This window comes from Phocoena sinus, chromosome 12 (assembly GCF_008692025.1).
Source record: "Phocoena sinus isolate mPhoSin1 chromosome 12, mPhoSin1.pri, whole genome shotgun sequence".
Lineage (NCBI taxonomy): Eukaryota > Metazoa > Chordata > Mammalia > Artiodactyla > Phocoenidae > Phocoena > Phocoena sinus.
In genome coordinates this window covers 6,235,761-6,261,857 of record NC_045774.1, presented here as the reverse complement: position 1 = coordinate 6,261,857, position 26,097 = coordinate 6,235,761, and the positions used below count along the sequence as shown (strand labels likewise).

Here is a 26,097-nt window from a genome sequence, read left to right as displayed (position 1 = left end):
CAGAAGACTGGGTGCCTTAGGGGGTGTGAATAATTGAGTAGCAGTCAGCATGAGAGAACTTTCTGGAAAGGTCTAAAACTGTATCTAGATGGGAGTTATACTAGTGAATAAGTAAAGATGTCACTGAATATGTATGCCTCTGATTTTATATGAACTACAAGCACAGACAGTATCACCTGCCAAAGTCTATCATTATTTGCCCATTCGGCTCATCTCCACGGTTGCCATTGTCTCAATTTACTGATTTAACACATGCAGGAAGCATGCTCTCCTTTGCAGAGCTTTTGACATCGTAAACAACATCAATGTAGCAAACAGATATAGCCCCTGAGGGGAACTAATGGCTTTGCATTTAACGTTTGCTTCCCTCTTTCTTCCTTTTTTTTTCAGCAAGATAATTTCAGTAAGGAGATAGTTCTCTTTGTCATATTATTGCTGTGTGTGTGTGTGTGTGTGTGTGTGTTTAGCAAAGCCGATTTCGGAGGATGCACATTGGATGCCACAGCTGGAAGCCTTTGTGTTACATGTGAGATTCATTGCAACGGCATATTTGAAGTGATTTTTCTTTATTGTGATTCTCTGTGAATTTGTGATTCTCTGTGGCTGTACTGAGAAAGTGACAGGAGAGAAGGATTGTTTCTATGATCAGCGTGTTTTCCCCAAATAAAAATTTTCACTTTTGAAAGTTATCAGAGGTCTTGAAGGTAACATAAACATATAGTCACACACCACAAACCTTATTTAAATGCCACCAAATAAAATGGTCAGCCCCAAAACAGGCTTGAGAAAAGACCTGTGCACTGTGATAATCAGACAATCCTAAACGAATATTTTTTCCTCCTTTTTTAATCTTTTCCCCTTCCCCACACTAACCAGATTGATATGTGTATTTTTAATTTGTTCCAATCAACTAGTTTTCAAAATTTATAGCAGTAAACTAACTTGACCAACATATTAGTAGCCTAAGTAACTGTATCTTAGCTTTTGGGGTGAAAGAGCGAACGTATTATGTAACTAAGGACACTAGACTCCCTTCCCCCTCCTATATCTCAATGAATCAATTCATTCATTCACTCATCCATTCCACATACATTAACCAAGTGCATAGGAAGTGCATAGCAGCCCTAACAAAAGCAGAAAAGATAGTGAGCAAGGAAAAAACAGATAACAGATAACATTTAAATAAATTAATTCCAGTTTAGACTGAATAGGCTTCGTTCTCAGGTGAAAATATGTTTAACCAAATGAATCCCTTCAACCATCTACAGGCTTGTTTATATATTTACACAGTTTGATTCAAGAAAGGATATAAAAATGTATAGCTGAATCATTATGCTGTACAGCTGAAACTAACACAATACTGTTAACCAACTATACTCCAATATAAAAATTTAAAAAACATAGAATGGAACATTAAGAAAAAAAATAAAAAGAAATATTTTAAGCAATAAGTTAAATATTCTTGATTAAACTGAAGAATCTGTGAAAGACACAAATCACCAAAAATGACTCAAGAAGAAATAAAGATAATAACAACACAGAATAGCACAATATCTACTAAAGAAATTAAATAATACCACTAAAGTTAGAAACCATCTTCTTATTTGATATTCATTTAAATCAGTCTCACATTTAGCGAATCTAATCTTTTAAATTCACATGAAATAGCCTCGCATAGTATTTTTAATGTTTTATCACTAAGAAATTCTTATCTCATGGTACTTACCATTAAGTCACTCAACATCAGCAGTTTTAAAAATATGAAAATAGCATTTAATAATAAAAATCCACTCATATAAAAAAAGAAAGGATATGAAGTAGCCTATAACAATACACCTAAGTGAAGATAATGCGTGGGGATGGGGAGCTGACCCAGGGAAATAAGAGCGGAAAACATTTGATAAAAGCTGGTGGTGACGTTCCTAAACCAGGTCAAGCAGCCAAGTTTTATATGTTTGCTAGAGGAGGGCACTTGCTTTTCTTCTAAGCTTTCAAACAATCATAGCAAAGGGGGAAATGGTATTCGCTACGTAAAACACATGAACCATTTCCTTATTTTATTGCTATTTCTGATTCTGAAACTACAGAATATTTCTCGTAAATAAGTGGATGCTTCTTCCGTAGTGTGTTAAACAACCCCTCGGTGGGTGTTGGGTAGGTAGTAGGTTTTAAATATTTCTTGAATTAAAGGGGCTAGGGAAGTTAAACAAAAAATGGAGAAAGAAAGAAACAGATAAATAATTAAATAGGGGGTCAAGCTTGGACTAATGTTGATGGTGTGTTGTGAATGGACCACAGAATCCAAACTGGTACACCTGAGAGACAAAATGACAATAACAATAATAATAATAATAGCAATAATAGAAACACGGGGAGGGGAGGGGAAGGAAATAAGAATCCTGATCAACCACTAGGCGTCAGGCCCTGAACACACTGACTTATGTACATTTTAGTATTTATTCCAGTATTACTTAGCAGCCTCCACTGCCTCTGTCCAGGAGGGAAGCCACAGACACCCAGAGTCTTAGACATAGGAGAGATGCTAAAATAATGTAGCCAAGGGCCCTCATTTCAAAGGTGAGAAAAGACTCTCAAAAAATTAAGGGTCTTGTTAAAGGTCACAAATCTAGGGAGAAGCGTTTGGTTATGTTGCTATCAAAAACAGAAAATAAATCCTCACTTTGACAATGAGCCAGATATGAGTGAGATATTAATCCCAGAATTTACATAAATAGAATATCAGTGGTCTGAGTTCTCAGCTTTTCTCCTCGTTTTTACCAAACCCCACAAATAACATATGTAGAAAGAAGGGAATTACGTACAAAATCAGTTATCTTTACACATTTACTCTGCATCCTCCAGTTTCCACCCTGGAGAAGAACAGGGGTCGGCATGTTCCCTGCTGCGCTCCTGGTATACTAGTTCTCTGCTTGGTTGTTGAACTATCTTAAACTGTAGTTATTAAACACACATGTTGCTTGGAGTTCAAACATCACGCTTAACATTGATTCCATAGTTAGAACGCAATAAACTTGATGAGAAGTGCTATATTCAGAGATGTCCAATATAAACTTATATAATTGAAATGCTGTTTCACTTGTAGCCGAGGTCTCAGCCTGAGGACACACACCACCTGCCCCAGTTTCAGTCATGCCCATGAGGCCTGCCTGGAGGGTGGGAGGGGCTGATATAGGAGAAGTCAACTTGCAAAAGACAGTCACCTGGGAAAGACCTCCTTGTAAGTGAGGAGGGTGTCCAGGTACCCAAGCATGAGGCAAATACACCACTTGAATTTAAAAGATGGGATGGCCAGTTATTACCTCTCAGTCAGCTGCCATGGCTCATACTGACTCTCTAGCAAGAATCTGTGAGAAGCACCAAAGGACTTTCTTTTTCTTACTAAAACACATATATAAAGCTTATAAGAGTGCCTTCTGGGACAAATGTCAAAGATTGTACCAGGTCTGAATATCCAACTGTTTACTTTGCACCTCTACCCGGATTTCCAAAAGGCAGATAGAACTCAAAATGTCCAAAACCATACTCAGTGATTGTTTAACTCAAACCTGTTGATTTCTCAGTGTTTCATGTCTTTCTTCCTTTTTTTTTTTTTTTTTTTTTTTGCGGTACATGGGCCTCTCACTGTTGTGGCCTCTCCCGTTGCGGAGCACAGGCTCCGGACGCACAGGCTCAGCGGCCATGGCTCACGGGCCCAGTCGCTCCGCGGCACGTGGGATCTTCCCGGACCGGGGCACGAACCCGTGTCCCCTGCATCGGCAGGTGGACTCTCAACCACTGTGCCACCAGGGAAGCCCTGTGTTTCGTGTCTTAATAAATGACATCAACATCAATCTGGTTTCCCAAGCCACCTTTGCTACCTTCATATTTTCTATAACAAAACTACATTTCATTACTCTTTGATTCCCTTCTCTTCTCCACTCTCTACAACCCCTATCTTTCTCAGTTTCTCTTTTTTCGCTCTGCGTCACTGCTTGTGATGCTTCTCCTGACCAGAAAGCTCTGCCAATACCTGCATCTCCCAGCAAGATTTTGGCCATTTTCTCAAACCTGGCAGACTCCACCTGGGTAGAGGGTATTATGGTAGGTGCACACTCCCTTTGGGAACCCATGGGCACAGGCAAAATCTCAGCGGCAGCCCTGTGGAGCCACTTTGTATCTGCTAAGATTCTGAATTGCTGGCTAATCAAATCAGTAGTTTGTGGTGCGTACCTGTGCCAGACAGCTTCTCTTTATTCCTCTAGACCTACTCGCTACACTTCTCCATAATGCTGTCTGCCTAGAGAGGTCACCCCCCTACCCGCTAAGAGGTGGTAACAGATTATGGCTCGATGAGATTTTGGATTCTTGATATGTGAGCTGTAAAAGTTCCAGCGTCCTTCTCCCAAGGCAGCTGTGGTGAAGCCCATCTATTGGAGGGTCCCCACTGCTTTGCTACTGCACTGTCCCTGATGTAATTAGCCTCCCAACTTGATTGGGAGCCTTTAAAAGGAGAAGTGCTTTGGACCTCTTTTATTGTACCACATAACAATGTTGTGCTTTTATCACGGTGAATCTAACAATTGTTCCTTAAGATAACTTCAATCATTGTAATTCAAAATATGTTTGTGTCTTAAATTTAATTTGCAATTGAATAATTATTGTGTTATTTGAGACACTCGGTAAGGTCCTATGTAAACTACTTTTCACTTACTTCTAAAGCCCATTATTATTGGGTCATTTCTGCCAACTTTTACAATGTCTGACAGGTTACTACTGGCGCTTTTCTGCTTATTTGAAGAAACGGTTACAAAAGGATTTCTATAAATGCATGAGTACTAGAGTACATCTGCATTTCATTGAAAAAACTGTATCTTCCACAACACAGTGGCCTCGAATTGACCAGATTTCCTGCGCAGCAATGCTGCACTGAGTTTCGCTTTTGAATGTGGGGGGCATGACGTGTTCTCACATGGAGAATTATATGCACTAGAAGGTGGCTGCTATCTAGATGGGGAAACATAAGGAGATGGAGAAGTAACAAGATTCTAAGGAGAAAGGTGTGGCTTTGAGGGGGTCTTCTGTCAGGGAACCTGATCTACAGCCAAGAGTGACCTGAGACAAAATTCCTAAGGACACATAACCCTCACAGGCCCAGGGCTAGCTCAGATCTGACAGCTAACCTTTTGGCCCAGTGTCCTCATTAACCCACACCGGGGATGTCCCTAAACTCACAGATGGCAGCCTATGAAATGTGTTCCTCAGTGAAAGAAGTTCACCTCCTTTCCTGCCTCAGTATGGGATGGGAGAGACTGTAAGCTTCTGTGTCATAAAAACCAAATTTTCACATGCCACAGTACACACATCTGAAGGAATTCAACATGGTGACAAAACAGTGAACTGTGACGCACCCAGTCTCAGGCCTAGTTGTTGATTTGTCTTTACTGGCTGTGATCAAGGCAGGGCCACCTCATTTCTAGGCCTCCAGCTCATAAACCATGAAATATTTCTGAACTTTGACTCGGTCCAGTGTGACTTCCTCTGAACCCCGACCACACATCTCATTTCTGAAACAGCTGAGTAACCACAGCTCTCTCTCCTTTTATCCACTCCTCATTCTCCTTAGTTATAGAAAATACACTTAAAATATAAAATCCAAAGAGGCCCATCTTACTGACCCAACCGGAATCCGCTAAACCATTCCTGACCAACAGAATTCTATGATAACAGATATGCTCTATATTTATGTTACAATAAAATAATAAACACATACACTGCCCTTTCCTTCTCGTCATCACTCTTCCAAAATCTCCTTCTTTGAGCTTTCCCACCTCTGACTTTCCCTCTATCCTGATGCTCCAGTGAAGTTAAAGGTGCACACTCCACATGTACTTTAAAATTCCAGAAATGTGCATATTTAGAGTAATATGTTCAGGTGGAGAAATACTTGTCTGTAGATCTTTGAGAAATGTAAAGCCAACCATTGTGGCATTTATTTCAAAACTCTTGTACATAAGACTGTAATCTAAAACAAACAAACAAACTCAGAAAAACTATGCTTTTTCCACCTTGGGCTTCTCTTCTGACAAACCTTAAGAAAGCCTCATCTAATAAGACAAAATTGACATTGTTATGAAATTTACAGAGGGCTCTGTGTTTCTGAACATATAAATTGACATTTTCCTAGATTTGTGATGTTATTTAGCATGTATTTCACCTAAACTAACACCACAGCACATTTTCCAATCTCACAGAGTTTCTTTTTCTCATCGGAATTTCCCAAGTTCAACATAATACATAGCCATTTGAAAGCAAATATTCCGTAAATTTCAAGTTGTAACAAGTAAATTTGCAATGTTTTCTTCCAGTTACTGACAGACCAGAATCAAATACAGAAACTAATATTTGTACCAATATTACTTACTCCCATACCCCTTCAAAAACATAGCTTTCCAAATAAGAGAAAAAAAATTCATTGCTGAAAATAATGTTCCAAATTAAAACTAAAATAATTTAAGTCCATATTAAAAGTCATTAATGTTGCCTAAGAAAACACTAGGAAGGACAACATCTCAGCTTAAGAGTGTAAAACTCCAGTGTTCCCTGTGTCCTTCATTATAAGTGATTTGAAGATCTTTTTCTCCCCAGGAAAGACTGGTGAGCAATAGCTTAGTCTAAATGACAGCAGCCCTGTGGTATCAAGGGCCCACATTTCAGCTAATCTGCAGTTCTTATTATCTTGATCCATGAGATGGAATTTAATAGATGGCTGGAATGTCTATAACATGAAATTTAGCGAAGAACACGTCAGCGGCATCTGTGGCCTCAGCAAAGACGGAGCCGTCAAAATATAAATCAAAGAAAATATAAGAGCATCTCAGAAGAAAAGGGTGACAGTGATCCTGCACATTTAAAATATTTTAAATGCCTTAGGGAACCCATGGAGCAAGCAGCGTTAAAAATAATGATGTACCAACTAAAGTTTTTTTTTTTTTAACATCTTTATTGGATTATAATTGCTTTACAATGCCGTGCTAGTTTCTGCTGTATAACAAAGTGAATCAGCTATACGTATACATATATCCCCATATCCCCTCCCTCTTGCGCCTCCCACCCACCCTCCCTAACCCACCCCTCGAGGTGGTGACAAAGCACTAAGGTGATCTCCCTGTGCTATGCAGCAGCTTCCCACTAGCTATCTATTTTACATTTGGTAGTGTATATATATCAGTGCCACTCTCTCACTTCATCCCAGCTTACCCTTCCCCATCCCCATGTCCTCAAGTCCATTCTCTACATCTGCATCTTTATTCCTGTCCTGCCCCTAGGTGCTGCAGAAACATTTTTCTTTTTTTAGATTCAACAAATATGTGTGAGCATACAGTGTTTGTTTTTTCTCTTTCTGACTTACTTCACTCTGTATGACAAACTAGGTCCATCCACCTCACTACAAATAACTCAATTTCGTTTCTTTTTATGGCTGACTAATATTCCACTGTATATACGTGCCACATCTTCTTTATCCATTCATCTGTCGATGGACACTTAGGTTGCTTCCATGTCCTGGCTATTGTAAATAGTGCTGCAACGAATATTGTGGTACATGTCTCTTTTTGAATTATGGTTTTCTCAGGGTATATGCCCAGTAGTGGGACTGCTGGGTCATATGGTAGTTCTATTTTTAGGTTTTTAAGGAACTTCCATACTGTTCTTCATAGGGGCTGTATAAATTTACATTCCCACCAACAGTGCAAGAGGATTCCCTTTTCTCCATACCTTCTCCAGCATTTATTGTTTGTAGATTTTTTGATGATGGCCATTCTGACCGGTGTGAGGTGATGCCTCATTGTAGTTTTGATTTGCATTTCTCTAATGATTAGTGTTGGCAATCTGTATATCTTCTTTGGAGAAATGTCTATTTAGGTCTTCTGCCCATTTTTGGATTGGGTTGTTTGTTTTTTTGATATTGAGCTACACGTGCTGCTTGTATATTTTGGAGATTAAATCCTTTGCCAGTTGCTTTGTTTGCAAATATTTTCTCCCATTCTGAAGGTTGTCTTTTCGTCTCCTTTATGGTTTCCTTTGCTGTGCAAAAGTTTTTAAGTTTCATTAGGTCCCATTTGTTTGTTTTTGTTTTTATCTCCATTTCTCTAGGAGGTGGGTCACAAAGGATCTTGCTGTGATTTATGTCAAAGAGTGTTCTTCCTATGTTTTCTTCTAAGAGTTTTATAGTGTCTGGCCTTTCATTTAGGTCTTTAATCCATTTTGAGTTTATTTTTGTGTATGGTGTTAGGGAGTGTTCTAGTTTCATTCTTTTACACGCAGCTGTCCAGTTTTCCCAGCACCACTTACTGAAGAGGCTGTCCTTTCTCCATTGTATATTCTTGCCTCCTTTATCAAAGATAAGGTGACCATATGTATGTGGGTTTACCTCTGGGCTTTCTATCCTGTTCCATTGATCTATCTTTCTGTTTTTGTGCCAGTACCCTACTGTCTTGATTACTGTAGCTTTGTAGTATAGTCTGAAGTCCAGGAGCCTGATTCCTCCAGCTCCATTTTTCTTTCTCAAGATTGCTTTGGCTATTCGGGGTCTTTTTGTCTCCATACAAATTGTGAAATTTTTTGTTCTAGTTCTGTGAAAAATGCCAGTGGTAGTTTGATAGGGATTGCGTTGAATCTGTAGATTGCTTTGGGTAGTATAGTCATTTTCACAATGTTGATTCTTCCAATCCAAGAATATGGTATATCTCTCCATCTGTTTGTATCATCTTTAATTTCTTTCATCAGTGTCTTACAGTTTTCTGCATACAGGTCTTTTGTCTCCTTAGGAAGGTTTATTCCTAGGTATTTTGTTCTTTTTGTTGCAATGGTAAATGGGAGTTTTTCCTTAATTTCTCTTTCAGATTTCTCATCATTATTGTACAGGAATGCAAGAGATTTCTGTGTATTAATTTTGTATCCTGATACTTTACCATATTCATTGATTAGCTCTAGTAGTTTTCTGGTAGCATCTTTAGGATTCTGTATGTGTAGTATCATGTCATCTGCAAACAGTGACAGTTTTACTTCTTCTTTTCCGATTTGGATTCCTTTCATTTCTTTTTTCGTCTCTGATTGCTATGGCTAAAACTTCCAAAACTATGTTGAATAATAGTGGTGAGAGTGGGCAACCTTGTCTTCTTCCCCATCTTAGGGGAAATGGCTTCAGTTGTTCACCATTGAGAATGATGTTGTACCAGCTAAAGGTTTTTAACTCTCTGCTGAGAGAGGAGGTGACGTAGCAGAATGAGAAAATCCTCAGATTGTTTCCATACCATATGGGTTCAAGCTAGAGCCCCACCTCATACTATCTCTTTGGTAGTTCTCTTTTTCTCTGATTCTTGTAGGGTTTTCTCAGGTATAAACTGATAGTGATACCTACTTTTCCCAATTAACATGGCTGTCTTATAAATCAACATGATGCACATGGAAATACTTTTTAAACTGTTAAAGGCTCTACAGATTCAGCTTATGTAATAGAGCAGTACATCAGAGGTTTCAACTGGAGCACCAGATACAATAGAGGTGGTAAGCAAGAGAGGTGGTAAAGCAAGAGAGGTGCTGATTCCATACACAGATTTATGAATCTGAAAACTAGAGATAGAATTTTAAAAATAAACTTTATTATTTTGGAGAAATTTTAGGCTTGCTGCAAAACTGAGTGGAAAGTACAAAGTTTCCATACACCTCTGACCAACACACGATACAGTTTTCGAAATTTGTCACCTACATTGTATATGTAAAGAGTGGTGTGTTGGAGACTGAGTGGAGATCATTTGGGTCTCCACTAGTTTGGAGTAGTTTGGAGCCAGTAGTTTGGAGTCACTTGTTAGTATGAGTAAACTAAGGGTTCTCCTAACTAGTTTCATGAACTGTATTTCTATCTAGTGTCAAAATGACCCAGAATTTTCTGTAAATCTTCAGTTGTGCTTTGGGAATTTCATATTAATTTAGAAAGCCATCCTAATAAACATCCACTGCCCTACTGCCTAGGAAATCACCTACAGTTAATCAGATACAGCCATCGTTTAAAGCTGGCATTATCATCTCATGGACAGATGAGCTTTTTCCTTCATAATCTGTTAAAAGTAAGTAAAAAAACGTGTTTTTTTCTCTTTCTTACTGAATAGGATATCCTATTTAAAGTAGTTTGTGTAGAAGGTCAGTGTAAACAAATGTGATATAATCTGTAAATTGTGTAATGTTGCCATAAAGTTAAGATTTAAGCTTTGAATAAACAGACATAGTAAAGATGGTATATGTGTGTGACCACAAAAATGAATGGAGTGTGACCAAAAAAATAAAGGACTCTGTTAATTGGGTACCCTTTACTCTACTCCATTTCTAGACTCAGTGCCTCAAGGCAGGGACTATGGCTTTTCCACCTTTGTGCTTTAGCATAGTGCCTGATGCATAGGAGATGTTTATACCTGTGCGGTGGAATGAATGAATAACTGAACAAATGGCATCACAGTCACTGTTTTCCTTAACCTATCTGTAATCTTAGAGTAGGAATGAACTTTGCAGTCATCCAATCTAAATTCCCTCCTGATAAAAAAACTTGCTCTTATAATATATACTTGGTGTTTGGTCATCTGTCTTCTGCTAGACGACCTTTAGTAATGGAGGAACAATTGCTTTTCCAGTTAGGTAGCTCTCTTCATTGTATGGCACTCTAATTGAAGAGAGTTATTTGACCTAAAATCTGTCTTCACCCATAAATTGTAGCTCTGCTCTCTGAAAATAAAACAAAATCCTAGGAATCTTCCATCTGTCATCCCTTCATATGTTTAAAGCAGTTAAAATGATTCACTTCTTAGGTCTTCCTTTCTCTACTAAATTCATGGCTTTCAAATGTAAGAAAGGCAGAAAGTATCTCCTTCCCTCAATGAAATTCACTTTTCTATGAACAGCTTCAGAGTCACAAGTGGTAGAGGAAGAGTATGAAAGAAAAATCATTATTAGAATCAGGATGTATTGGGAAGCAAGACCAGCAGCTACTGTTTGAACTTGGATAGGACTTGTGTGGACTGGCTAAGACTGATTGAAAATATTCTCAAGAAGAAGGCTGAACTGTAGAAAGGTAAAAGGGGCAATGCAGATAGGTACTTCTTCATGGGACAGTGATGGTGCTAAGCTTGGAGAGTCAAGAGGTGTGGTTAGAAATGACAATTCAGAGAGAGCAAGTGTGGTAGCCACCGGTCAGGAGCTGAGAACAGAGGATTGTTCATGATGGGGCTTGCTGAGCTCTTGAGCCTTGATGCCCAGTGGTATTTCTCTTCTCATAAAGCAGCTCCAGGCAGTTCCAGTATAAGCAGGGTTATAACGGGGCTCAGAGAGGCAAGTGGCCCTTGCAGGACTCATGCCGAGGACTCTAACTTCGTTAGTATTATGCCTCCAACAAGCCAGTAGAGCCAACTAGTCACTGAAAAACTGTCATAATCCACGAGAGCCTCCTCTGTAATTTCATGATTTCCTATTTTCCGGGTGTACCGATGCTCTTCTGTTTTCTCCTCACTGAAGGAAAACACCTGTGTGTCACTGTCCATTTCCCAAATCTCCATTCCCACTTTAGGAAATGTAGTCTAATAAATTTGGTTCTTTTCGGGAAAAGGCTGCAGAGTAAGGCTCTACTCTCTCTCCATAGTAGTAAAAAAACAAATGTAACTTAATATGGATGTTTCAGTTAGAATGTAACTCTGGTTCCCCAGATTTAATTCTCAGTTTGGTTCCTTTCTCACTGTGGACCCAAGTGAAGTCAATTGACCTCTCCATTTCTCATATGGCTTCAACGATACATTTATGCAGGTAGCTTGATATTCCCAGATGGAAAATGGCATGCCTGCATAAGTACCAATGCTTCTGTAAAATAACTGAAAAAACATAGCACAGTCCTGATCTGCACTCTCTTGCCTAATTCTGTAGGTCTCTCAATGCAACTCTTCTGCCCCTCACATTTTATTAGCGCTAGATAATATGCACATTCTTTATAAAGCACTGACAAAGGATCTACTATAGAGTATGACAGAGCTACTAAATTCTGTTTATCTTTCCCCAATGAGGTTTTTAGGTCATTTTCTTCTTAAGCAAAGAACAAATAACCCACTGCCCTGAAGATCTATCTTTTTTCTTTCCACGATTCTTGATAACGCTTCTAAGTGGTCAAATGGATAATATATCAATTTCATTCTGTAGAAAACCAGGGAGATACATTTACGTGTAGAAACAACCACTGAAACAACAGTGGCATTTCACACACAAAAACAAGTTCAAGGCTGGCCAAATCCCTTGCATAGCCATAGTGATACAAATAGAGTGTATAACAGTAAAATTCAGACTTAGTAAAGAAACTGATGAGTCCATGAAAGTGATCTAAAATAATTATGCATTTACAAATACGGCAGCCATTAGTCATTTGCCCATCCAATGTCCATCTCATCTTCTCTCCTTATTTGCAGAAGTATGATTTTGATTGGAGAAGCAATGGACCGAAACCCTCGGATAAACTGGCCTAAGCCAATTATGGCTATCCTGTTTGCCTTTGGGAAACACTTGCTTTTCAAGCTTCCTTTGTAATTATTAGTGGGTCTATGACAAAGTTATAAACAATGTGATGTAAGGGGAAGACTGAAAAGAGGCTTCTAAAAATTATCAATATTATTACTTCCTTTTACAAATAAAAAAGACAGGCATGGATGTTCCCCGTTGTCCTGCCCTGCCTGCAGACTCAATACCACGATACCTGGTTCTGTGACATGAAGGATGGTGGATAGTAAAGGTACAAACAACCCAGTCAGTGCTTAAGACAACACTTAAGTCCTCATGGAGTAAGCCGCTGATGAAAGAGTGTTCTATCACTGCCGGTGAACAGAATTGTTAACCAATAAACAAAGCAGCCCTGTTTTAAAACATGATACATTTAACTACAACTTAAAATGAAATAATAGAGTGTATACTACACTTTCTTTAAAAAATCTTACCTTTTCCTTTATGTTTTATAAATGTATTTAGGCTGTGATTTTTGTCAGATGTCCTTTGTAGTCCCAATAAATACTTCTCTTGTAAACAATGAATAAAATTCTATGTAGCACAACCAAATTCCAATTAAACAGATTAATGACCACATGTCAGTGTTGACTGACAGACTTTGGAAAACTTTATCGTATTTTCCATATGAAGTAAATAACAATATGTACCTCATTGCCATAACCATACATATAAAGAAACTAGAACACTATTCAAACAACATAACAATTAAATGGGATATTCAGGTAAACTGCTTTAGACCTTGGTTTCTGGTAAACATTCAATAATAGCTATTAATAATACTCATTCCTCATGATATATATAAATATATATATATTTATATACACACACATACATATACACACAATAAACCAAAGTATTTGGTTTTATTGGTTTATTCCTTTGGGAATAAGGAAATAAAGAATTCAACACATTTTTAAAAATATATATGCATACATTTCAGAATGGCATGATTTAAATTTCCTGCTCATGGTTTTGAGATTTTCACACTAGCATCATAGGTCAGGAGTAAGGCTGGGTATCAAAGGACAAACGGTGAGACACTACAGCACGACCAGGGTACATGCCTGGGAAGGGCCCATCTTTCCAGGGACTTCTGATGCTACTGGGTGTTCTAAAAATATGCTCTGGGGATATGCATGTGTAAGATTATTTTCTTTTGCCTCTTTCTTAAAGATTTGTAAAGTAAAATCATTATTTTAAAAAAGTCAGCTATTAATATAGTATAGAGAGTCACCAAAAAGGAAGCAGTGAAAGGCTTCCTCCACTGGAGTCCAACTGAAAATTATTAGCCTGATTGAAATGTCAATGCGTTACCAACACTGACCAACATTTATGCAGGATTCAATTTACTGAAATCACTCCAACTAATAACATATGACCAAAGAAAATTTTAGTTCTGAAATATTAAGCATATGACAAAGGTTCTCAATGTAGGAATTTCTACAGTTGAAATAACATAAAACAGTGAATAGTGAACATAACATAGTGACCAGCTGTTGGCTACAGCTGCCTGCAGCTCAGCTGGATAGCATTTTACTTATTTCATACACAGTTTTATATGTATATATAGTGTTTTATCTATTTCAATAGGCAACTTTATATTGTTTCACTTTTTGTGAACTCTTTATTAAATGTTTATATCATTGTGATATAGCAAAAATGAACTGTTTTCCAATCCACAAGAACATATTTATTGTTTTTGTTTGTTTTTCTAATGAGAAGTTCCCTTGGTTTACTAATAACTGTCTACAGTTCTTCAGAAACAAACACTTCCATCTATGATTGTGACTCGAATGACTGCTGGCTGATTACTCTCACTCAAGGATGTTGGCATTACACCTCAGAGGCCCCCAGTTACTTCTAGAACCCCCAGGTGAGTGTTCCCCACACGTGACCACTACCGAGTTTGCCAGCTCCGGCTGTTCTGTTTGACATTCTTGCTGTTCATCTCTTCCTCCAGCTGCTGCTTTGCCTACGCAGCTTGACCAAGAGCCAACTGAGGGGCCTCCCTGGGGTCAGCACCAATAATCACTACACAGATGTCCCAGCAAAGAGGGAGGGGCATAGCCAGATAAAGAATGGGATGCCAATTTGAATCTCAGATTTAAAAAATTAATATAGTTATGTTCCATGCAATGTTTGGGACATACTTATACATGAACAAAATATTCATTGTCTATCTGAAATCAAATTTACGTGAACACCCTGTATATTTGTGTGCTAATCTGGCAGTCCTACCCAGCATCTTCCAGGTGCCAGAATGATGCTGGGCTCCGTTCTCATCCCCAAGCCTGCCTGGCTCTGGCTTTTGCCCTGATTCTCACACAGACTCTGATGAAAAACCTCTTTTGTCCACTCTTTGCTCTCACTCTCCCCTGAACCATGAGGCTCAAGCCAAGTCCAAGGAGCCATTCTGCCCATTCTCCTTTTCTCTCATCTACAGTTTTATTACATATGTGACTTTATTATGTACATAAGAGTAGGTTTTGATATTAAGGGAAGTAAGTAGACTCCTGGTCAACAATTAATCTCTAACAAATATTAAGTTTAGGAACAGTTATACATTTAGAGTATATTTCTTAATAAATTTCCTCACATAAATTGTTCCTAATCTATAAATCAATTTTAAATAAAGTCCATCATGTCAGGCATTTGTACAACTTACTCTATTTATTTCACCATTTATCATCAGAAACCTTTTAGCTTTAATGCTATTCCACGGCAGAGTATCTTATTAGAGTGGCAAAGATAAAGTTCTTTTTGAGATAAAGTAATTACAGTGATTGTAGGGGGGAAAAAATCATCCACAGTTCATGGCTGCGGTAATCTCTTGGCTTCTGATTCATTTTAAGACTAATAAACTGGGTGCAAACAAAAAGATGTTAATAGCGGATAACTCAGGTTACCTAGAGTTTGTGCTGGAGGTATTAACAGTTTGTAACTTAATCAGAATTGAAGTGCCCTAGAGGTGTACGTTTACAATGTGAGTTCAGCAGTTGTTTCAATGTGTTTTTGGTAGAAAATCAAAAGTTTTCTTCACTTGAAGAAATGACAATAAGAGCTAATGGTTTCCAGATGTTTATTATGTGCCAGGCACTGTTCTAAATACTTTAATGAGTTAAGTCATTTAACCCTCACAGCTTTAATGAAATTTTTACTTCCAATTGATGACAAGGAAACTGAGACATAAAGAAGTTAAGCAACTTGCCCCAAGTCACACAGCCAGTAAGTGACAGAACCAGAATTCAAATGCAGAACACCTGATGGACAAAAGGACCACAGAGTCCGTTCTCTCCAGGTCTTTGTTCCCAGGCAATTCAGAGCCCCATACAGTATTCCAAGGCAGAACACTATGTTCTGCGTGTTCTCTCATCTCACTTCTACATCCTTTCTATCGTGTAATTATTTTTAGAGTCAATAAATCATTTTACTCATAAACATCCTTACCATATTTTAAGCCTGTTTCCTTTTAGAAAAAGTAGTTTCTTCCTATCACAGAAGCTTTGTTTCCCAAAGGAGGTACAACCCATCCAGACTGTGGGCAACGGCTGGAGCGTGATGGGAGAAGGGACGGGACATGTCATCCCAGCGGAGGAGAGAACACCGCTGGGACTCCGTGAGCAGAAGCCTGCAGGGCTCAGGAGGAGGCACCCTCTTAAGGTGATTCCCTGGGACAGAATCCTCATCATCAACGTCACATCTACCTAAATTTCACCAGCCCAGGCAAATTTTTTAACAGGTCACACAGTCTCTGGTAGTCTTGTGTTTATATACGTTGGTGCTGGGAAATCTTTGAGAGCTTGAGCTAAGAGCTTTCTTCCTCGCCAGAAGGCTCGCTCTTCACCCCACACACTTATAATTTAACAACAGGACAGACAGTAGAAGGGACCATGCCTATTGACATTCTAACCTTGAATTTGGCAGGATTCCAGGAGAAAGGGAGAGGGGAACGAATCTTTAAGTCTCTCAGTGCTGTTTCTTTTTCCAATATGAATTCCTTCTTTAATGTCTAGTTATTCTAAAAACAGTGTACAGTCTACGCATCTTGGAAAACCTTATTTTTTCTGCCCACTTTTCTGAATTAAAAAAAAAAAAGGCTCTGAGCATATGATTTACACATCATTTGATTTTCCATACTGAGGGAAACAGTGATGACATAGGTTATTTAAAATCATTCATTTTATTATTCAAGAAGACAATCAGAAATGTATACACATGGATAAAGCCACCTCCCTCTGTGGTCAACTCCGTTTTGTTTCTGTGTGGACCTACGTGGACCGTCTTTGAATAGACAATTGAAAACTGGCTGCCTGCCATGTTTTTCCAATCAGTTGTTGTTCAGTGTTTTCCAGTGAGTGTTCATTTTTCTAAGGACTATTTCAGTTAGTGGAAACCCTGGTCAAGGTCACCATGAATTAAAGAAGATCTTGGAGACCGAAGAAAACCTGGTGTTTTCTGTAAGCTAATTCTCAACTTATTCTCAAGGTCAGGCCAAAACTTCAGACCTCAGTTTCCCCATCCTTAGCACTGTGACAGAAATTGCTGTCCTTCTTTCTTGCCAATTTATTACGAGTTTCACATGAAATATGAAACATTTCAACAATTCAACCTTAGAGCATTACGTATGAGAGGCGGCTCATTCTCTCGCATGTAAAACTTAAATAGTGTTGAGGAAATGTTGGAATTATGAATAAATCCCCAACAACAGCAAAAAAAAATTAGGAGGCTACTATTAAGACTCATGAAGGGCATGGGGCTTATTGCAGACAGATTTCTTCTACCCAGAAAAAATAAAATTATGATTTAAAAAAATAAACCAGGTGGGTAAGTAGGTTCCAATTTTCCTCACTGTGTATTAAGAAGCTCCTTGCAGAAGCTCAGGTAAACCACAATCTGTTCCCTGTAACCAGTCAGCTACGCATGATCCTATTTCTTTTTTCTTTTTTTTCCTGACCAGAGGAAATTGTGTACGTTGTAGATCTTTATAAATTTTGGGCAAATGAAACCTATCAGTTTTCTATTCTCTGCTTAGAAACCCGTCCTCTTAGCAAAGTCCCACACCTGCTCCACCATTTCTAAGACTAAACTTGCAGACCAACTGCCGGTGTGATTAGTCAGCTGCTCACAGAGATATTGTCTGAAGGTATGACTGAGTGTGTATCTTTTGTTATTAATAAAAAACCGAAATGCCTGGTCTATTTATTTGTTGGGTACCAGTTATGATACATCTAGTAACTGTACTGAAACTCTGGATTAAATAAACAATCTTCAAATCATCTTTGATTCTATTTTCTTAATCCTTAAGGGTATTTTTTCTAAGAGCATTTTTGAATGATATTTTAAATACAAGGAAGGTAGTTGAATAATAGAACATTTATTAGCAGATTTGTATAGCAAGCAATCTATCCTAAAAAAGGGCCAGGGCTTTGGAGAAATACAGAAAAGACTTTTCACTTCTGGCACCAACATTTGTTAACCATGTAACTTTGAACTCATTACTTAACTTTGTGGAGTCTCTTTATTAAAAGCATTGGATAATGATATGTACTTTTCAGGTCTGTGGTGAGAATTAGAGAAAAATACAAGTACCAGAATATAAATGTAAGGAAGGAAGTCAGTAAATTGTGGCAAAACAATCATACTTACTATGATTCATATGATTACAAAATGCCAAATAGAATTTCTAAAGTTTGCGGATCTATTGAATCAATGTGTGAAAGTTCAAACGCAGATGCCATCCGCTACAGGCAACACACCACGTGAGGTGTTGGAAATAAGACAGGGACCCAAACTGACAAGTTATCTGATCTTATGAGGCTTACAGACTCTTGGAATACAGACAGATAGACAATTGCATAGAATGTAGGACAGAAGTTTAATGATAACTGAATTACATTTTTGAGTAATTCCACCATTTCCCCAGGCTTGAGTCAGAGAACCACGCTTTCCCCTTGACTCGGTACATCCTTCAGGTTCTTTCACAATGCTCCCTCACATCCAGTAAGGGTGATTAATTAATGAATAGGTGATTTAATTAACCTCTTTGCCTTTGATCTATCACCAGCCTCAATCCCAGTGACAAACTGTTACAGCACCAAGAAATAGTCTTAAAACATCATTTTATACATGGTCTTTCTTTGTGACGCTTTGCCTTTGCTCCTGTTGCCTACGGAATAAAATCTAAATGCTCTAGCCGTCACTGGGGCCCGATGTGCTCACGGGGGTGCTGCTCTACACTTCAACCCCTAATCACCTGTAAAAGTCTTTATCCTTCTGTGCCTCCTGGGCTGTGCTCTCAGCACTGAGCTGACCAGAATGCCCTCCGCTCCCCTACACACGTTGGCATCCACATCACATTTAGCCAAATCCTACACAACTATCATGCTAAAGCCATGAACTACTGTGCCTATGTTTTATATCAGGGGCCAGCTGGCAAATCTTTTCTCTAAAGGGCCAGAGAGTAAACATGTCCGGTGTTGTAGGCCATCCAGTCAATCTAGGGCACAAGAAAGGTACAGACAACGTGCACAGATGTGGGCGGGGCTGTGTTCTGACAGAACTTTGTCACAACACTGGAATTTAAATTTCATGTCCTGTTCATGCGTCACACAATACTACTCTTCTGACGTTTCCCAACCACTTAAAGATATAAAAACCATTCTCAGGTTGTGGACTGCACAAAACAAAAAGAGGCGGCAACACATCGTGCTTTGCAACCCTGTTTTATACGCATACTGGTCCTTGAGCCACAACTTTCCTTTTCATTTTTTTTATTGAGTGTCACTTACCTCAAGTGCACCATCCTTAAATGAAGAGTCCAAAAAATTTTGACATATGCATACAACCATCACACAGATCACACAGATCGAGATATGAAACATTTCCAGGATCTTAGAAGGATCCTTCTTGGCTGCTTCTAGAAGACACCCCCAACCTCTTTTTGATTTAAAATCAGCCTCTATATTCCCTTTCAATAGGCCTGGATTAAAGAAATGGGGGCAATGGCCCTGTAGTACCTAAAATTTACAGAGCAGTATATTTTTAAATGAAACTTCAAATACCATTAACCATTACAACCACACAGAAGTCCATTTTTCAGTAATGGGTGATATCTGATCAGAAACCCCGAAAGGCAACTCTGGAAATACACATTCATTTTGCAGGGCAGCCGGCTCACGCCACATCTCCTTACCTGGGCCAAGGTGAGCGTCGCTTGTTGACAGGTGCTGCACCGCACCCTGAGCTTTCCTGGCTGCACTCCTTGACAGGGGCCTTTGCAGTACACAAAAAAGCTGTTGTAGGTTGGTCTACCTGCTGGGAAAAAAAGAAAGCAGAGGAAGTAGCCAATCAATGCTGAATCCAAATTTAGACAAATTTTAAAACTAACTCCTCAGGAACATTTTGAAACATTACTGGGATAAATGTTATAATGAAGATACAACAATTTAATTTATTAGGTTGGCCAAAAGTGCCTTAGGTTTTTAAGTAAAAATAAAGGACGCATTTTTCATTTTCACCAAGAACTTTATTGAACAATGTATTCACCCTTTTGTTCCACTACCATCTGCCATTTTTCAGGCAACTTCATAATTCCATCTTCCCAAAATTTTTTATCTTTTTGAGCAAAGAACTGCTCCAGGTGCCTTTTATAGTCTTCCAGGGAATTGAAATTTTTTCTATTAAGAGAATTTTGTAAAGACCTAAATAAATGGAAATCCGAAGGTGCAATGCCTGGCATATACAGTGGATGAATCAGAACTTCCCAGCCAAGCTGTAACAGTTTTTGCCTGGTCATCAAAGAAACATGCGGTCTTGTGTTATCCTGATGGAAGATTATGTGTTTTCTGCTGAATAATTCTGGACGCTTTTCGTCGAGTGCTGCTTTCAGTTGGTGTAACTGGGAGCAGTACTTGTTGGAATCAATCCTTTGGGTTCCAGAAGAAGCTCATAATAGAGGACTCCCTTCCAATCCCACTATATACACATCACCTTCTTTGGATGAAGACCGGCCTTTGGCGTGGTTGGTGGTGGTTCATTTCACTTGCCCCACAATCTCTTCCATTCCATATTATTGTACAGTATCCACTTTTCATCGCCCGTCACAATTTGTTTGAAAAACGGGACATTTTCATTACGTTTAAGTAGAGAATCGCATGCGGAAATATGGTCAAGAAGATTCTTTTTGCTTAACTTACGTGGAACCCAAACATCAAAGCGATTAACATAACCAAGCTGGTGCAAATGATTTTCAATGCTTGATTTGGATATTTTGAGTCTGTCGGCTATCTCCTACGTGGTATAACGTTGACTGTTCTCAATTAATGTCTCAATTTGATTGCTATCAACTTCAACTGATCTAACCGACCGTGGAACATCGTCCAGCAAGAAATCTCCAGCACGAAACTTCGCAAACCACTTTTGACACGTTCGATCAGTCACAGCGCCTTCTCCATAAACTGCACACATCTTTTTTTGCATTTCAGTTGCGTTTTTACCTTTCTTGAAATAAAAAAGCATAATATGACAAAAATGTTGCTTTTTTCTTCCATCTTCAATACTAAAATGGCTACACAAAACTTTGCCAATTTTGATAAATCTTTTTTTAAATGCACGCTGATTTGACAGCTGTCACATACAATCTAACAATTCGAATTAAGTTAAAGACAACTAAGTGCTGCTAGAGCCATCTTATGGAAAAAAACGAACAAACCTTTTGGCCCACCCCAACAGAAAATCTAGTTTTATGCTCAAAAGAGGGACACTCTTTTCTTCTTCTCGCCAACAGCCCTGTGACTTATTCAGCAAAGTAGCAGCCTGCTGCCGGAAGAGCTGGCCAAGGTAACACAGGGAAATTAAATGCACACTTTGCTGTTGACGTTTTTAAAAGGACAAGAATCTAAGACCATTGGAAATTTAGGGGCCACTGCTCCTGAATTTTATTTCATGTGTCTGTACCCAGTTTTGAAGGCTCCAGATTTTTTCTCTTAAAATCTTATCTATAGGGACAAACTACTCCTTTTCTCATGATATGAATGATAATATCACAGTTTGCTGAGTTTCCAATGAGACTTTCCAACACAGGGTCACACGTAAAGTAAAACAAAAGCCCTGAGGGGCTTAGCACACTCAGCGATTGTGTGCAGAAATGGGTTCTTTGCATTTCATGAGTGTCCTCTACCTAGACAAATGCCATTCAAATAATACATTTTCAAGAGCAAAAGCTGCACACAAAAAAATCGATAGTTAAACATCTCTGATCATTTCTCTCAAATGTCACCATACAGGAAAATATTATTCCTGTCACCATACAGGAAAAAATTAGGGGAATATTTTTGAACTGTTCCACACTTCTACATCTACAAAGAACTACCTTTATTCAGACACACTTACCAGTGACAAAACTAACTTCCAAATTTCTAAAATTACCAAATAGTTCTTTTAATCCTTACTTTACTTCTTAATGGGTGGGACTAACATGAAAGGTCACAGCATAAAGATTTGTTTAAAATTTTACTAGTATCATCAAGAACATTTAGAAATAATGAATAGTAAGTACGTTTGATCATTATGAGCAAAAACTTTCAGACTTTCAAATGCATATGGTTTATTGAAAACAATTAGTACAAAAATAATGAGAAAACAAAAAAGATCCTGGTCTTATGTGGCTCCATTTGCTTTACTAATTTACAAAAAGTGCCTCGGTAGACATATTTAAGTGTCATTTGTTTAGCCATCTTTACTAATACTATAGGTGACAATACTTTGTAAAATGTAAAGCACAATAAAGATGTCAAGTTTTATAATTTTATTATTTATTGGTAATATATTTGTAATTATTAATTTCCAGAGATTAATATTTAGTTTCAGTGTGAAAAGGAAGATGAATTATAAATATATATTTGTATTGATATGAAACTATGATTTTCTGACACGTTTCTGTAGCTTTAGTGCCTTAATGTGTAAGATATTCAAGTCTATAAATATCACATTGTTATTAGCAAATATAATAATTAGATAAAATATATTCTTAAGGTTTTATGTATATCATAAATGCAACAGAGAGAACCATATATTAAAGCTATAGAAATGCCATAACAACTGACAGAAAATCACAAGAACTCTGACAATTTTAATGCGTACCATGACAAGCTTAGTGAAGAAGGAAGGAGCCTTTATCATTAAAACTTGTATCAGCAATATGAACAAAGCCAATTCACAATTTTTATAACCTACTGTAAAGGTTAAACAAAAAAAGAGGGGGGAGGAAGAGAAAGGCTGGAAAAAGAAATGCTTACAAAGGGGAGTTGCGGTTGCAGAGACACTAGCATTGTTGAAAGAGCGTATTAGCAACGACTTGACGAAGCATCTCAGAAACTGCAGGAAACTAAATGACTCTTCTCTCTCCCTTAGGGCAACAGCAACGTTGGCAGAAAATACTGCATGCCCATGCCCTTGCCCTAGAGGCATACAAGATGACATGCAATCTATTACATAGTGCTTCCCAGAGCCAGCGCAAGCTGGGATTAATAGTCAGCCTAAGGAAGATCAAGGTCAGGCCAGTCTTGGTTACAGCACATTTCAAGCTGTTGGCTCTACTTGGTCAAGCAGTTGGGGCTTCCAGCAAATCTTGGGAGCCCCTTTTCAGGATGGCTTCCCCACCTCGTTGGCTACATCACACTATTTCAAGTTGGCAAGCTTCTCTGTGCCACGCTGAGGTCTGGACTGCAGAGGACAGGAATAAGCACAAACAACATCCTGACCATCTTCTGGGCAATGTTCCCATTAGCCTGATGGAACGGTCTAAGGTACAGACTCTTAAAGATGGAGCTGTAACTCCTAAAGGAACGAGCAAGGCAATGGGAAGAACGACCCTCAAAACTTTTCTCTATGTATATAGCTGTCTCCAGCCAATAACATGAATCTTCCCCTTCTTAAACTTCTGTTTGGATCTTAAAATTATTTTTCTCTCCTAATCAACTCTTCCATATTGCAACCCCTTCACTGCCCAAAATAATCAAAGCAGCTTGTGTTTGTGTTATAGATTTCCCTTTTTTTATATAAGTTTTCAAATCTAGAGAAATATTTCAAAAATCTTACAAATTATAACCTACCCTGTAATTCACTGATTGTGAACATTTTGCCATATTTTATGTGCACCCTCTGTGTGTGTGTGTGTGTGTGTGTGTGTGTGTGTGTGTGTGTGTACATTTACATACATATATACTTTTTTGGCTGAATGATTTTTAATTAAGTTGCAGACATGATGCTACTTCACCCCTAAATCCTCCAACACCCTAAAAAGAACTTTTTTCACCTAAAACAAGAGTTTTTGAGTGATTTGGTTGTTTCAGCTGTTCTATTCATGGTCTGATCTGGTATATTTTAAGTATACCTTACAGAACACTACAGTGGCTTGCAAGCTGTTGAAAGGTGTCAAGCCAAAATACCGGGGAATCTTTAGTCAGACCATTTTATTTCATTATTTTAAATTTAATTTTATTTATTTTTTTATACAGCAGGTTCTTATTAGTTATCCATTTTATACATACTAGTGTATATATGTCAATCCCAATCTCCCAATTCATCACACCACCACCACCCTCCTGCCACTTCCCCCACTTGGTGTCCATACGTTTTTTTCTCTACATCTGTGTAGTCAGAACATTTTAGGTGATGCCAAGTTAAGCACGTGCTCTCGCTGCAGGACTTTGCAGACTCCATGAAGACAGGAAGTATGGAGCATAGCACGTCCCTAACTTTATCAGACTTCAGAAGTCTTCCTTTTATGGAGCATCTTGTGTAAATGTATTTCTCAGAAACAATTTGGAAAAAAATTTGGAGGAAGGATACAACCCACTGTGTAGGGCTTCATCTACAGCAAGCCCAACTGCTAAAGTTTATAAACACAGATTTATTAGACACCCTGCTTACAATTAAGTTCTCCCCTCCACCCCAAGCCATCAATAAACTTACATAATTATTTTATCATGAACCAGAAGGGTTAGTCTACAATGAAATGATTTTACAGTGTATTCATTTCATTCAGACGTTCGTTTTTTTTTTTTTTTCCTGGATAGAAGTTAAAAACACAGCTAGTGTGCAGGGCCCTGTTAAAATGTGAGTCCCTATGTCCCTTCAAAGCATCCAAGAGGCTTCCTTAGTTTTATCATTTTATCATTATCTTTAGGTTTTCTCTCCCACTTTGTCTGATTAACATAATCCTTCCTCAAGTCTTTTCTTTTCTCTCATTCCCTTTTCTTGTTGTCTTGGTCCAAAAAAATTGCCAAGAGCATTAACAATATTCACCACTTATCGAGCAAAGCCCCCATTCAAAAAGAATATACTATTTGCGTTGTCTTTTTGAAAAACGAGCATAAGGTGCACAGTTTCCATTTTTAATGTATTTTAGATAATGGGCTTACAGCCTGAAGACGTTGTTTTAATAAGATAAATGAATACTTAAGAAAAATCATTCTGACTTCGATGAAAACTTTTCATTGACCTCAGAAGTTTCCATCACTGTTTGTCACAGAGAGTCAAGTGTTTAATTGCCTGGATAATTTGTTTTCTAGGGGAGAAGACAGTGAGATTAACATATTTTATACCTAGGTAAAATAATGTTCAGTACCAATACACTATAAAGCAACAGGAACACAACTGATTTAAAATTATTTTATCACATATGAGCTTATTAAAATATTAAGTAGAACAAGCTGCCCATGAGAACTTTCTGTGACCATGGAAATGTCCTCCATCTGCATTCTCCCATACAGTAAGCCATTAGCTACAAGGGCCTATTGAGAATTTGGCTAGGAACTACTAAGAAACCACTCTTTTTTAAAAAAAATTTAAGTAATTTATATTAGCACAGCCATATGTGGGTAGAAGCTACTAAATTGGACAGCAGAGAAGAGAATAAATAAAAATGATGTGTCTTGTCTCCTCTCTCCCTGCCTTGTCAAACACACAGTTAACAATACTAAGAAGATTCTTCTGTCACACTGAGAAGTCCAGCAGCCGGCTGTTAAGCGTACTGATATGCAAACAGTGTTGGCTGGAGAGAAGGGGAAGGGGGAAGGTTTGAACTTGAGGCACTTTGAGGGAGGACAGAGATGGGTGCAGCCCTGGGTACTTTCTAGTGTCAGAGGTAGAACAGGGCTCCTCTCCATCCCTTCCTCCACCACGTCCCCATTCCCGACACCAATCTGCTCACCCTCCACCCATCTCCACTGCCATCACCATCTTTGAAATCTGACCCATATATTCAAGGTCCAGTTGGAATGGCACTTCCTATAAAAAGTCTTCCCTTGATTTCCCAGAAAGTAAAAGATATTTCCCTAAATAATTACATCTAAGGGTAGGAAAGGATCCAGCTTAGTCTTGTCACCTTTAAGCAGCCGACTTGTCCTAACATCAGGAAACCAGCATCTAATAAGGAGGAGTCCCTGGAATGAAGCATCTTCACCCACCTCCTCCCCACTGCCCAGCCTGGCACTTAGTATTTTCATCTTT

At 38.4% G+C, this 26,097-nt stretch overlaps 1 protein-coding gene across 2 annotated transcripts in view; it reads right to left on the bottom strand.

Moving 5' to 3' along the window:
- Nucleotides 1-26,097, bottom strand: part of PRKN (parkin RBR E3 ubiquitin protein ligase) — a 1,284,475-nt gene that overhangs the window by 763,812 nt on the left and 494,566 nt on the right. Inside the window, exon 4 of one of the 2 annotated variants that reach the window (XM_032651607.1) lies at nt 19,778-19,899. In XM_032651607.1, coding sequence (XP_032507498.1) covers nt 19,778-19,899 — 122 coding nt within the window. The remainder of the gene's footprint in view (nt 1-19,777; nt 19,900-26,097) is intronic. The other variant, XM_032651608.1, reaches the window with a different exon arrangement.